We start from the raw sequence: 15920 nt of genomic DNA, 5'->3' as shown, positions 1-15920 counted from the left end.
GTGAACCAATAAGAGAAAAACTGTTAAAGCCAGGTGCAAATCTCTCTCATGTATACAAAGTGAGTCTCCAGTGCCTATAGCAAAGCAACAGTTGAATGCAATGAAAGAAGTTGTTTTTGCATCAAATGAATATGTTAGCGCATTGTCTGTATTCCCTGAAAATAAGCCTTAAAAAGGAACAGAGCAGGCCATTCTGTTTGAGGTATTTAAACATACAACACGTTTGAAATAAATTACACTTGCTGCAGTCTGTCATCGATGAATGTAATCCAGATGTTCTAGTATCAACAGAAAATGACTTAAAGCAAGACAAAATAAAACATTTTAAATTAGATGGCTATCCCTAGGAAGTAGTTACTGTAGCCAGCATCAAAAAGGTGATGGATTAGGTCTTTATGTTAATCAACATAGTAAAAGAGACTGTTATTTCTTGAACAGTACTGCAGAGTAGGGCCACTTGAATTAACTGGTACTGTGATACATTATGAAGGCTTTAAGAACAGCACACTTGAAACAAAGCTCTGGGTGTCTGTCACATAACTGACCAAGTTGGACCCGATAACCTCACAGAATAACAGATTTAACCTCCAGTAGGATAGACTATGCAATAAACAGCAAATGTGATGAAGATAGTATTAAGTTCAGTAACATAGAATTCCACTTCTCTGATCATTGCCAGAAAATTGATTACTTAAGTGTAGATCCTCCAGAAATTGCAAGACTAATTCAGCAGAAAAGAAGCAGTACCACTAAGAACATAGTCAGGTTCAAAAATACATTAGCTAGAGACAATTTGGACAGCGTATACAAGTTAGAAGGCTCAAATAATAAATTGAATGAATTCAATTGTGTTGAAGCATTTTAACTCTTGTTGTTCAATTAAAACAAAAGCACTTCTCAGTCAATGGGCTCAAATGGCTCTGAGCACTATGGGACTTAACTTCTGAGGTCATCAGTTCCTTAGAACTTAGAACTACTTAAACCTAACTAACCTAAGGACATCACACACATCCATGCCTGAGGCAGGATTCGAACCTGCAACCGTAGCGGTCGCGCGGTTTCAGACTGTAGCGCCTAGAAGTGCTCGGCCACCCCGGCCGGCTCAGTCAGTGGGAAAGAAGAGTTAAATTAAAACTACGACATAGATTAGTCAAGCTTAGACAGAACATCCATCACCTCTACATACTTACAAATCATAAGGGCTCCACATTTTCAAAGAAAAATATAACGTATTAAACAAAGTTTCAAATTAAAACCCTAAATCTTAGAAGACAAGTTCACAGTGAAGCGAAAGCACCACCAACATGCCTCCTGGTACCTTATTAACAAAAACCGTAAAACACATACAAGCACAGAGGGAGAATCAGTAAATATCCGACATGAAGGTCAACTGATACAAGCTCAAGAAAGAGTTTTTATCATCTTATATCCCCCAAGTGACACTATTATTCCAGACACAGATCTGTTCAACATTCTGATACTCTGCTATACAACAGTTAAGGGCTTTTATTTGAGGAAGTAAAAGAACAAGAAATAAACAAAATAATTTGATAACTAAAAAAACAAACACACATGTTGATGGGATGGTCTTTCTAGCACAGTAGTTAAAAAATTCACAAAAGTTGTGGCTAATCCAATTACATAAATCATCAATTGTTGCATCAGAGAAGGTATGTTTCTTAATGCACTGAAAAGGAGCATTGTCAGACATAAAAAAGGATCAAAGGAAGAAGCATCAAACTATAGACCCAAATCTCTGATTCCTACATTTCATAAGATTTTTGAATCAGTGGTGTTATCACAGCAACCTTTCTCGCTAAAAAGAAAAAAAATATCTTCGCTGAAACTCAACATGATTCCAAAAAGATCACAACAACTCTCACAGAAATTTTTGCTCCAAGTGTACAGTTATCAGACTGAAAGAAAGCATACGGTAGGCATATTCTTAGATCTCACCAAAGCTTTTGACCTGGTCAATTATGCACTTCTCTTCCAGAAATTCAGTGCATGCAATATCACACACAGATTTCTTGAACTTATCTACATACCTAAAAAACCATAAACAATATAGAAATATAAATTATCAAAACAAAATTATGAAAATCAACATTCGGTCTGTGACTGAAGCAGTAATGCAAGGAGTTGATATTGGAAACATTTCTTTTTATTGTGTATGTAAAGGATATTATACAACCTTTTAATTCCCATATAATTACTTGCCCATATGACAACTTTCTGCAGTTTTACAGTGACAATGCGGAGGATATAACATATTTTTAAACACAGGGGTATCTGAAGTGACTAAATATTTTAATAACCAAGATCTAAAATTGAATATCAAAAAATAACAGTTACTGGAGTTCAAAGCAGGTGACTTGTGCCCCCCCCCCTCCCCCCCCCCCCCCCATGTGTAGGAAATATTTGGGGAATTTTTTATACAGAGAATGAAGACTGTGAGTTCCTTGGTCTGTGCTTGGATGATAATCTTTGGTGAGAAGACTATGTTAACTATGTATGCTGGAAAATAAGCAGTGCATTTTACTTGTGTATCCAAATGTCCAGAATTGTATATAATAAAATGCTAAAAACAGTTTTCTATGGGAAAATTTTCCCATTTAGAAGTTACGGGATAGGACTGTGGGGGTGTGTGCTGCTGAGGTGTGCCTGAACAGAGCACTGGTGCTACTAAAGAGAAGTGTTATATTGACAAATGGTCTGGGATACTGGGGAACATGTCATGAAGCCCTTATCAAAAAGAAATATTTTTTTATATAGATGGTCCATTCACCATCACTCATGTTCAACATCAACGTGCAGTAACCACTTACAGACAGCATGTGGCAGTACTAGCACTGGAGGGTATATAAAGCATGTCGCAGTCATTGTCATAAGGCACAAATGCAGTGATTTACTTGACATTCAAAAAGAGCACAATCGTTGGATTTTGAGCTAAGAGTGAAAGCACTTCAAACGTTTGTCAACTTTTTGTATGTCACTGTGGTTTAGGTATACGATGCTTGGAAAAATGGCACTATCCAAAATCTGCATTGATGCAGCTGTGGGTCACTGTAGGCCATAGATGACAGGGATGAATGACAATTGCAGAGATGTGTACAGGCGAATAGACAAGCAACTATTGAGTCACTGACCACCCAAATGAATTAAGGGGCTACCAACAGTGTCTCCTCAACAGCCGCTAAGCAAACATTGCTGCAAATGGGCCTCAGCAGTAGGTGCCTAGTTCATGCACCCATGCTGACTGCTGATCGTCAGCGATGAAGTATGGAATTTGCATGTCAATACCTCAACTGGCTGTCCACCAAGTGGTAACAGATGGCCTCTTCTGATGAATCACATTTTATGCTCCATCTGACATATGCCTGTTGGTGTATATGGTATGAAATGTCTGAAAGCAAACAAAGAGGGAGTGTAATGCTTTGGGGAATGTTTTTGTGGCATTTTCTGCAAGACCTCATCATTCTGGAAGGCACAGTTGATCAACACAAGTATGCATCTGTACTTGGGGACCGTGTCCACCTCTACATACAGTTTGTTTTTCCTTGGCACGATGTCATTTATTAGCAGAACAAACCAGCATGTCACCCAGCTGCCGCCCGCGGTGGCCGTGCGGTTCTAGGCGATGCAGTCCGGAACCGCGGGACTGCTGCGGTCGCAGGTTCGAATCCTGCCTCGGGCATGGATGTGTGTGATGTCCTTAGGTTAGGTAGGTTTAAGTAGTTCTAAGTTCTAGGGGACTGATGACCTAAGATGTTGAGTCCCATAGCGCTCAGAGCCATTTTTGCCACCCAGCTCGCAGTGCATGTGTGTGATTTGAAGAGCACCAGGATGAGTTTACCATACTCTCCTGGCCACCAAACTCCCTGGATTTAAACCCAATAGAGAATCTGTGGGACCCTCTCAGTCTAATTGTTGATGCCACCTAGTTGTTTACCTAGTACAGCTGGCTGTGGTACTGGTGTCGGCGTGGCTTCACGTTCCTGTTAGTGACCTCCAAAACACCCTGTTAGTAACCTCCAGAACCCCAGTGACACTCTTCCTGCATGTCTTACAGCAGACTGCACTGCACTCTTGTAAAAGGTGTCTAAATTATTGTGACTGGACAGTGTATATAGACTCTCAAGTTTTTTGTAAGCTGTTGGGCTGACACACCAAAATGTTATTATGTACATAATCACAAGGCAAGAAATAAGAACAATTATTACAGACAAAGAGCAAAATAGACCACAGTCCTTATATCAGTGACTCAGTGAGGTACAACAAATTGCCAGAATCAGTAAGAGTGTATACTGGAGATCAATGTAAAACAAAATTTTAAAAAAATTCTAAATAAGTGTTTGTACTCACTGAAAGAATATATGTGGCTTTTTGTAAAGGTGAGTGCCAGATCTCTGCTTATTGTTGCTTTTGATTCCAGTGATAATTCTTCGCATCTAGAACATTGTTGTGCCACTTCTTTAGTCAGAATCACAATGTCACGGCAAGGGGTACCATCACCTGTTGCGCACACATTGCAATTGAGTTACTCATGACAGAGGGCTTGAAACCATCTGACATTTTGAAAAGACTTGTGGCACAGTGTGGTGTCAAGACCCTGGAAAGATTCAAGTATACACATGGCACAAGCAGTTTTTACAAGGATGAGAAACTGTTGGGAATGCATCTCACTGATGTTGCCGAAGGACCCACGTAATTGAGGAGAATACTCGCATTGTTAGCCATGTCATTGAAAATGATTGGCAAATAATAGTTGCTGAAATTGCTACTGAGGTTGGCATAAGCAACGGTAATGATCAAGTGATCATTACTGACAACTGTGTACTTCAGAAAGTGTCCGCGAGGTGGGTGCCTCTTCTTCTCACCACAGAAGATAAATTTCATTGCCTTGAGATGTGTAAACTGTCACTGACATGCTACCAGATTGAAGGGGAACATTTTTTTTGCACCAGATTTTGACTTGTGATGAAATGTGGGAGCACTATTACATCCATGAATCCAAAAAAAAGGCAGCATGTTCTGGGACAGAAAGGACAAATCTGCACTCTTCAAAGCCAAAAACTGTCTTTCAGTGGGGAAGGATCTTGCAGCATTCTTTATTCATTTTTTATCCATGAAAGTCATGCTTTGAACTGCTGTATACTACAGCCAACATTTTGACCAAGCAAAATATGCTTATCATCTGAAAAGGCGCACATTTCCAATCCAGGATGTCATTGTGGTTTCTAAAAATGCTCAACCCCACACAGCTGCCCAAATTCAACAAAAAATTCAGTAATTTTTCTGGACCACACTAGAGCATCCTCCTTAGAGTCTGGACTTGTCATCCTGCAATAGTCATGCATTTGGACTACTAAAGGAAGCAGTTGGAGATCACAGATTTGACGACTGTGGTGCTGTTTTACTGTTTGTGCACAACTGGCTGCTGTCACATCCACATTCATTTTACAAAAATGAGATAAGAAACGGTCTATCTGCTGGGGAAAAACGTGTTTCTTGTTCATGAGACTATATAGAAAAATAAGTTCATGCATGTGAAATTTTATGAAGCTTAAATAAACTGATAAAAAGGAGTCCAGTTATATTTGTTTCACCCTTGTACTAAGTGTCAACCTTTGTAGTTAAATATGAATCCTTTGTACATAAATATGTAACAATATGACATTTGGAAAGCCATTATTGTATGACTTCATGCAAAAAATATAAAAAGAATGTTAAATCTTCTAAGTGTTCTGCCAGTAAAACATAGTCTTATTTCTCCTCCCCAACAACATATTCCATGTGATGATTCCAGTTTAAGATGTTTGTAATTGTAATCACTAGTTATTTAATGTGATTTATATGTTGCCGAAATTTAACAGAATTTTTTTTATTATTTATGTGGAGAGCCTAACATTTTTTATTGTTGAGGGTTATTGCATTTTCACATCATACAGTTATCTTGTCTAAATCATTTTTCAAATTGTTTTGATCATTTGATGAGTACTAGATGCTAAATGATATCATCAGCAAACGATCTAAGAAGGCTGCTCAGACTGTCTCCTAAAACGTGAATGTATATTAGGGACAGTAGAAGGGTCTATAACAGTTCCTTGGCAAATGCCAGGTATTACTTTTGTTTCAGTCAATGACTTCTCATCAGTTACTACAAAATGTGACCTTTCTGAGAGAAAATCCTGAACCCAGTTGCGCAACTGAGAATATACTCTATAGGAATGCAGTTTGACTAGAAGCCACTTGTTACGAATGTTGTAAAAAACGTTTTGGAAATTTAGAAATATGGCATCAGTCTGAAATTCCCATTCATAGCCCTCATTACTTTAGAGAATAAAGAGTCAGTTGTGCTCAAAAGAAGAATATTTTCTGTGTCATTGCTAGCTGTGTGCCGATAGATACTTTTCTTTGAGGTATTTAATAATGTTCAAATACAATACGCCTACATGTTCCAGAATCCTTCTGCAACTAAAGGTCAGTGATATGGGGCCAGTCGAGGCCTATGTGAAGGCTATGGTCCAATGGCTTACCATTCCACGTCAGTAGGTGTCAAATTAGACTTTTACGTTACAGTGATATAGCAGAGTAAAAGTGACAATAAAATCTGTTACTATTATAGAAATCATGTATTCACACTGCATGAGGTGAATCAGTGCTGACAGAATGACTGTGCATTATTTGTCCTCTCAAAACTCCCATTCAACGTTTAATTGTTGTGCCACTTTCTAGGCATTGAACATACAACTTGATGGAAGGGAACAGACTCGCTAGGCAGGAAGTAAAAACTGTAGGTTATGAGAATTTATTTATGAATGGGAAGATATACCAGATTAAAGTAAGCAGAAAGTTCCATATCTTAGATATGGTAATGAGGATTACATAGAGAGAAAATAGGTTATTCAACAAAGTTATCTGGTACCTAAGCAGGTACTTCCATAGGTGCTAACAGAGCCAACAAAAAGAAAATATGAGACATGGGAGAATTTAAGCACATGGTAATAGGAAAATGATAATGCACACTGAGTTAAAATTACATGAAAATTTATTCGAGGGTGTATGAGCTGTCTCAAGCTCGTTCATTTTGAAAACTTCCAATATTATATCAAATTTTTTGAAAGGTTTCATGTATAATGATTGCTACTATCTAGTAAAGGCACAATTCGCCTCTCAAAGGGAAACCGAGATAGATTTCTCTACAGTTACTATTTAAAAATACCTTTCTTCAAGAATAGTTTTTGTAAAAATTGGTCTAGTTTAATAGTGCAGTACAACTGCTAAATTAATGCAGCATGAAATACATGTTAATTGTTTTAAGGCTAATATAGAAAACAAAAACATTGTACAATATTTTACAAAAATGAAAAAAACTGAACCACATGCTTCATTTGGGTGTTGAAACATATGTGTGTAAAAAATGAGAAAAAGCAAATATTGCATTTTGTAGACCATTGAGATTTTCTGGAAACCAAATTTAACACTATTATATAAATGATTTTGTGTATTACTTACAGGGCTGGATTGGATTCAAAGGAGACAGATTACCAATGTAGACGTGTGCTGATCACAGGTCACAAAACTCTGTACACCAACAACTGCCAGCAGTAGAGCATTGACAGACTTTACAAATGCAGTCCACGTGATAAACATCCACAAATTGCTACGCAGCCCTTGTACTTCGTGGTGAGTATTCACATGAGCTGCAGCAAGTCCTAGTCAGTTGCTATTTCCTAGAGCTTTTTCTATCCCTAGAGATACATAGAACCATATGTATGCTTCCATACTATATTTTCTTCGCTAAATCCACCTGCATATAACCTGTTTTCATTTTGAAACTAAATCTCATATGTATATCTGTATTTTATTTATTTTGCATTCCACAGAACATCTAGGGAACTAAGTTGCAGTGATGTAGGATTTACTACAGATTTATATCATATATTTCCAACAACTTAGTCCATGCATAAAATAATTTCATTGTAAAAACAAAAAGGTGTTAACAGTGAAATTCATGCACACCTGTAAGTGTAAATCCATGTTAGGTCTTTCATGCTCTCTAATAATGCATACTTTTTGTAACAGTTTTCAAGGTATTACATTGTAACCTACAGAGACTGTACATTATCATAAAATCCTTTCAAGGAGTGGAAATATTGTGAGATGGCTGCTGTTGGTTATTCCTGGCTAATAGCGACTACAAATGTCCCTACTGTGGCAGTCTTCTTATGCAGGCATCATCCAGAAATCATTCGTGTGTGACAATATAGCTTCTGGACACATGATGGTAGCATATTCAGAACCCCTGCATGTGTTGCTATGTTTTGATGCTGTTGCTGGGTTTTGAATGGCAGGGACCTAAACGAAGGTTGGAAGCCACTTGGTCCTCCAGTATGCTCTGGAAAAGCTGTTTTTCTTTAGTCTAATGGCAGCAGCACTGGATGCCAGGCTATAGTTAGTTGGAATCCCAAGTCTTTGGAGTGTGAATATCTATGACCTCCTTTACCTTACAGCCTCAAAGAATATAATTTTTTTCTTCTCGTACTGTGCTAGGTGTGCTGTGGTAAGGTAATGCTCTGCTACTTCAGATTTATCTGTCTGGTCTAGACATGTATTCTGATGATGCTCTGTACACTTGTTCCACTGTACACATGTTTGACCAATATATGACATTCCACTCTGAATATGCTACTTTCATCCATTCGGAAGCAACTTAGTTGTACATGCATCACTTCCACATTGGCTTGCTTAAGAAGACTACCACAGTGTAGACACCAAAAGGCACTATGATGAATTGCAGTCCCTCATCAATGTGAAATAAAGCTCTGTATACAGAGCTTTAATGTGAAGACAACAGCATTGCCATCTAGCGGTGAACAGCAGAACTCCTTGGAATCATCTATACATATTCTAAAGTCTCTCATCACATTTTTCTGTCTGTATGTGGAAGCTAATCTCAGGAACTACTGTAGGGGTTTTGATAAGGTTTCCACGATAAAGGTTTCTGGGCAATGGAGGTAGGTGTAAGGATTCCCAACTATGGTGCTAGGCCTATGCAAGCCACTGCTACCAAGAGCAGCGTGGCCCTGACTGACTTCCTAGTGGCTATAGACTGTGCCAAACTGGCACTGCAGTTTGGTGGACCAGGCAGCTCGGTAGTTTGCAGCTCCCATCATTGCTATGAGATGTCACTTCAAACGCCAGTTAAATACGGAACAGATAACATTCATACCTGGTGAGAATTTTCCTGGAGTGTGCTGCTTAAATTTTTAAATTATATATGAGATTGATGATATTCAGTTAAGTAGTGCTGTTCTCTGAATTTCAATCATAACTGTACACAGTGCCCCAAGAGCAAAATTCTGCCAAACCACACAAGTTGTGTGACCATATACTGGGCATTTCAGTCTTTGTATCAAATGTCTAGGGGTGATAGATCACGTAATATGAACAACTGCTGTTGGAGACAAAATGCTCGCTGACACTTCCCAGTGAGCATCCTTTAGTATTCACTGACTCTCAGATGACAAGATTTCACCAAACTGGTATGACGAGATTTCACTAAATTGTCAGGGTCTACGAATCAGGTGTGCTGCATACTACATGCCCCATTAAATTGATAGAGTTATTTTCAATAAGAATACCTTGAGAATGAGTATCTGTAAGTGGAGAATTACTTCAGGAATGAATCAGGAACCTTAATTTTGCTTCATATTTGGCATTTGCCAGGATTATAGGCAACATACAAGGCATATGCATGCTGTAGAGTACCAATGCCCTTCAGCCTCTCAGGGGTATAACCAATACACAAAGATGAATAGCATTGTTGGGAAGAATCAGCAAACATTTAGCTTGTAACAAAAGCTGTTCCCATGATGTGTTCTATGATTCCCAGTCATTTGATGCAAAGATTTGTAACACCATGTATATATGAGGGTTGAGGGGAAACTGAAAAGTTCTTGGACAACCCAGTAAAGGTTGTCAGTAGTCCAAATGTTTATGGCTATATTTCAGTGTAGTCCTGTTTTAGAGCCACACACTTCTTCCATCAGTGTTGCAGGCCCATTATACCTTCCTTGTATAATGTTTCTTCTTGTATGACAAAAAACTCATTCGGCGCAGTCTTGGCATCATCATCTGATCGAAAATGTGTTCAAAGCAGTTTGAAGCCATGGTACCTGATGGCACACATTGCAATGACAGATGTGTGCAGGGGCACATTGTCCTGATGAAAAAGAGCATTCATTTTGTCAACATCCCAATGTGTTTCACTTCTATGGCCTCCCTCAAACACACTATTTGAGCAGCATTCATTGTGCCAACTTTTTTGAGGTATTCAACCAGGATAATACCACTCAAATCCCAAAAAATAGCAACGATCACCTTGCCAGCTGATGTGATTCACTTGAACTTTTGTGGGCGTGTGTTTCCACTGGTTCGATTGAACCTTAAATTCGGTTGAAATTGGTGAACCCATCAGGATCTGGCTATAAAGAGGGTCAAGTTTTTTGACAGACATGATGTGTCTCTGGAGTCTGTTTTCTGCTGTCAACATTCTTGGTCGACTCATTGACACGAGACCTTCTGCATGTCAAGTACAACTCTTATAATGTGTCCAGTGCAATCCTGAGATATACCCACTCTCTCAGCAGTGTAGTGTTCCATCAGACACCAGTCTGCCATGATGATATCCTGGATTTTAGAGACATTTTTCTCCGAATTGGCCTTTACCTGTGTTCCACTGTGAGGTACATCTTGGATCGAGGTGTTGCCCCACTTGAATTCTGCCACCCCACTTTTTCACATTGCAATATGAAGCAGAAACCCCTCCAAATGTGTCCATCATGACCTTATGTATCTCCCGTGCACTCATGTCATTTTTTTCAGCAAATATTGGATGACTGCACACTTTCTTCCTTTATCCTTATTTTAAAATCTGTGCACCTTGGTCACTTTGAACCACGATATCTGGAAAAAAAAGATATTAATGAAAAATTTGGTAAGTAACCTAGCAAAAGAATGTGTTGTCTTCTCCTTCTTCCTCTCCGTGTCATGTGTCAGGCAGATTGCTTGTTACAGTAACCATATCATGTATGGTCTTTCTACATTTCTTCTTCCAGTGCATTTATAATTTAGAGCTTACATGTTACTTCCATTTTCACCTATTTTCCTTTATTTTTTCATTTCGTTTATACATTCATAAATCTTTTCTTACACCTTCGTTTCCTTTTTGGTCTTTGATTTCAAAATGACAGCTGATGTCTCATCTGAGAATCCTATTTACAAAACCATTATAATTTAAAGTATCATCTACAATTTTGAGAAACAAACAATATCACTAAATATGTAGCATTAATGGTATGTTATAGTAATAATTAATTTGTATCTTTTTTTTCAGAATTAAGCCTACAATAAAATAAAAATGGATGTTATGTTTCACTTGGAGATCCAAAACATATTTGCATCACTAGGTGGCAATGTAGGAGATGTTTATCAAATTAATGAAAATTGTTTAGGTAAGTATAACAATGTACCATAGACAATAAATTCAAAAACAGCCCTTCAGGAGATAGCTAAAGTGGAATGAATCAGATCCTACCATACATTAAAGGAATACAGATGAGTATTTCAAGTAATGCATGTGTTGTGTTCCAGGTGCTTTGGGTGAAATACTAAACAAATTTTCAACGGATATTCAATCAGACCGTAATTTTCGAAGATATCTTTGGTTGTCGCATGCAATTAAGAAGGTAAACTGTAAGAGAAACACTATAGTTTCTTAGAAAAACTCTCTATCTTCTATTAGTGATATGATCATTTCTACATGCAGAATCATCTCTGTGGTGGTGATGCTTATATGAAATGAACAAGACAGTTGTTAGGTTGTAACAACCAAAAACAAATAAAGAGCTTAATGTAACTGAGCACTGACTGCTAGCTAACTGACTGGAAACTAATGAATTATATAAGAGTTCTTTGCCCCTGTATGGATTCCGTAAACACCTTTGAAAAATACTGTGGTAATGCACTGGATTCTCATTCAGGAAGACTGTAGTTGAAGTATCCATCTGGCCACCCAGATGTACAAAAAAAATGTTCAAATGTGTGTGAAATCTTATGGGACTTAACTGCTAAGGTCATCAGTCCCTAAGCTTACACACTACTTAACCTAAATAATCCTAAGGATGAACACACACACACCCATGCCCGAGGGAGGACTCGAACCTCCGCCGGGATCATCCGCACAGTCCATGACTGCAGCGCCTTAGAACACTTGGCTAATCCCGCGCGGTCCCAGATGTACATTTTTCATGATTTCCCTAAATAATGTTAGGCAAATGTCAGAATGATAACTTGATGGTACCCACCAGCAGTACCATGACAGGACACTGCCAGGCCTCTGCCTGCAGCAGCAGTCTCAATTGAAAACACAGTGACCTCATTGCTGACAGAACATCAGACCTTTATCTTCCTTCATTTTCTTCTGTCTTCCTTTGTTTTAAGCCCACTACATTAAAGGGTTTACTGATCCAATAGCAAGCAGTAGCTTTTTTCTCTACAACTTATCAACGTAAAGGTCATTAGTAACATAACACTAACCCTGTTGGACAAGGATAGGGACCATGACTTAATTGCTGCAGCTATCATGGCATTCAACTAAAATGATTTAGGAGAATCAGGGAATAATATCTTTCTGGATGGCAGGTAGTCCAGTGTCTTAATCACGGTGTCATTCCACATGTATAAGCCACCCGCTACTGACATTTTACAACCTAATGCTTGCTTGCATCAAGAAATAATTGTAATAACTGAATATTTAAGAAAAAAGCAATGTACTGTAGATATTATATTCTTTATAAATGAACTAATGATAAAATTAATTACTATTTAAGTTCAGTTTTGGGCTTTGAATTTTTGTTTTTTGTTTTACATTTGTGGCTGAAGACTACCTTACAAGGATCTTGTATCCTTATAAGTATTTTATCTAAGAAGCAGAGGAAATATGAGCTAAGGATTCAGTATCCCTCTGTCTTCCAATTATATGGCAATATGTTTGTATTGTGTTAAGGCCAGCAATGTTCACCAGGTTGTCTTACGTGCTGTAGAAGTCTGAGCTAAACTAGATTTGACATTGCAATCATATATTTCACTATGAAGAGCAACATAATGAGAATTTAGTGGAAAGAGAGCACAAATTCAAGCAGATATTTTCTTTTAGTATGGATATTTTGGTGAGTGTCAGGAAAATATAAATGATGACTACAATTCAGTGACATAGCCTACACAGATTTATGAAGAAAAACATTGTGTTGCTTCATGACCTGGAAATCTGAAATCATTAATTTTCATGCTTTGTTATAAAAAGAAGTATCATGAAAATAACATATCTCTACAATCATTGGTTTTAATTACATGAGTAAAAATGAATATTCACAATACCATTTAAATACAGACTCCCTTTTCTTTCTTTCTTTTTTCCCCACAGTCTCCAAGTAGACTTTGAAGGTAGATCTCGATGATGGTCCATCATCTCTCCTCAAAGCCCATACAGAACTCCAGTCGTGAAAATGTAGATGTTCTTTATGAAATACAATCTAGTTGTACTTGTATTCTTTTTTCCTGAATCAGAAGAAACATAATAAAAATCAGCAGTTCAAAAGATTATGCATTAGGACGTAGCCAAAGTAAATAAATAACACACACACACACACACACACACACACACACACACACAAAAACTCATGTACACGTGGCCACTGTCATCTCCAGCTACTAAGGCCTGAGTGCGACTGTGACAACATAAGGAATGATTTCAGACGGGGTGGATATGGGGGTACAGAAGGGATGTGGAGCAGGGAGAGGGAGGGATAGCAGGGTAAGAGTAGGAGAGATGTTGGTGGAGACTGTGGGAGTGTGCAGGGGTAGGCTTTTAGGTGCAGCAACATGAGATTGTGCTGGAAGGTGGGGGGGAGGGGGGGGGGGACAAGAGGGGGAAGGAGAGAAGTGAGGAAGGGGAAAAGATTATGCAGGTGTAGGGCTGGAATGCGAGCAGGAAAGGGAATATGGGCTGGTGGAGAACAGGGACTAGCGAACATTGGTATCACAGGGGTTACAGGAATAACAGATATGTTGCAGGGAGAGTTCTCACCAAAGCAGTTCAGAGAAGCTTGTGTCAGTGGAAGGAAATCAGATGGCACAAGCTATGAAGCAGTGATTTGAGTCTGTCTCTTGGTCACAGTTGGGAGGTGGCCATTCATGATAACAGGCAACATGTCAGTTGTCATGCCTTTGTAGAATACAGTGTAGCAGTTACAGCTAAGAGTTGGTACATCACATGGCTGCTTTCGCAGGTGGTCCTGCTGTTAATGGGGTAGGAGATGTCTGAGACTGAAATCAGTGATATCTGGAGGATGTATGGGACAGGTCTTTCATGTAGGTCTGTTGAAGAGACATGAGCCATTGAGGCAACACGTTGAGAGCAGAGGTTGACTAGTGACAGACTAGGACATTGCGTAAATTGGGTGCTCATTTCAGGGTGTGATGAGAGGTGGTTGAAACCCTGATGGAGAATGCGATTCAGTTGCCTCTGCCCCGGATATTTCTGAATTACGAGGGGGGTGCTCCTGTGTGGCGAGTTAATGAGTATGTTGGGGTTGGTAGATGACTTGAGAAGACAAGGCACATGTTATGTGTTTGTGGACAGGGTGGGGAGTGTAGTTATGGTCTGTGATGGCCTCAGTGAGAACCTTGGTGGATCTGGAGAGAACTACTCATCACTAAGGGTGTGAAAGAGGGGAGGGGGGGGGATGGTAATGCTCATTGCATCTGCCATCTGTCTTATTTTTGATAAAGTCACAACTACACTCCATATCGTTCTAAATAGCTTGCAGCTCAGGGAGCTCGGTCTTGGTTTGTTGAGTATGAGCTTATGAAGAATCTGGGTTTCCTGACCTGGTTAATGGTAAGAGCCGTCAGTCCTCTGTAACAATAAGCTCTGGGCAGGCTTCAGCAAGCACCTTGCAGTATGGTGGTAGATCGTCATGTGTCAAGGGAATGGGGATCTTGGCTGGATATAAACCCGTATAAAAAGAAACCTCAATCTCAAGGTGAGCTGCGTGCCAGTGAGACGCATGTATGTTGAAGCATAACAGTCATTAGCGGGCAACTGCTGGGGAATCTGTCACACCTCAGTTGTGTAAGTATTACTCATGCAAGCAGGGCTCTGTCCGGGTGGAGTCTCATTTCACTATCTACTCATGGGACCAAGTTGGAACCATTGATTTCTCTGAATCACCTCCTAACAGAACATATATACTGCTGGTGGGTATCAACACCCCACCCAACAAGAGGGCTTATGTAACCAGTCCTAATGAGCAGGAATTATTCCAAATACTTCTTTTTATATTAACAGAACACATGTTGTTAGACAGAATGTGTTTTTAATAGTTAAAAGAAAAGAGGGGAGCTTTGAGAAAGTTTAACCTTTTTGCATTCATATAGAGTTAGAGAACGTTGCTGTGAACCTTAAAATCCATAATGTGACTGAGAAATTGGACACCGTTGGTTGAAACATTTACTCCCAGTAAGTAACAAACCTCCATGCAGCTAAATGTCTCAAGGAAAAGTAGAATTGAAATAGAGCTACACAACATCTTGAACTGTACCAAAGGTACTGTGTCATGCAGGTATATTATAAATATTCCCAAAGAATAACTAAAAGATAAGTGGGCTAAAGGAGGTGTGATTTATGTGCAAAATATAATGAAGAGAGTAGATGGTGAATTGGTGAAGTCTTATTCCTTTATTCTTATATTCAGTAGCACATCACTTCTGGAGCATGTCAAGGCAGGTTTCATTCGATTAAATTGTTTGGCCTTTGATACCAAAACCAGTACACTATTTTAAATACCATCACT

The 15920-nt window shown here is 38.9% G+C and overlaps 1 protein-coding gene across 4 annotated transcripts in view; it reads left to right on the top strand.

The window, feature by feature from the left end:
* LOC124592677 (protein timeless) overlaps positions 1 to 15920 on the top strand; it is a 396167-nt gene that overhangs the window by 145094 nt on the left and 235153 nt on the right. For all 4 annotated transcript variants that reach the window (XM_047131864.1, XM_047131861.1, XM_047131860.1 and 1 more), the window contains 3 exons: positions 7521 to 7689; positions 11402 to 11519; positions 11659 to 11753. In XM_047131864.1, the coding sequence (XP_046987820.1) occupies positions 11426 to 11519; positions 11659 to 11753 (189 nt within the window). In that variant the 5' untranslated portion in view covers positions 7521 to 7689; positions 11402 to 11425. The remainder of the gene's footprint in view (positions 1 to 7520; positions 7690 to 11401; positions 11520 to 11658; positions 11754 to 15920) is intronic.

This window comes from Schistocerca americana, chromosome 2 (assembly GCF_021461395.2).
Source record: "Schistocerca americana isolate TAMUIC-IGC-003095 chromosome 2, iqSchAmer2.1, whole genome shotgun sequence".
In the NCBI taxonomy this organism is placed as follows: Eukaryota; Metazoa; Arthropoda; class Insecta; order Orthoptera; family Acrididae; genus Schistocerca; species Schistocerca americana.
This window is presented reverse-complemented; position numbering and strand designations above follow the sequence as displayed.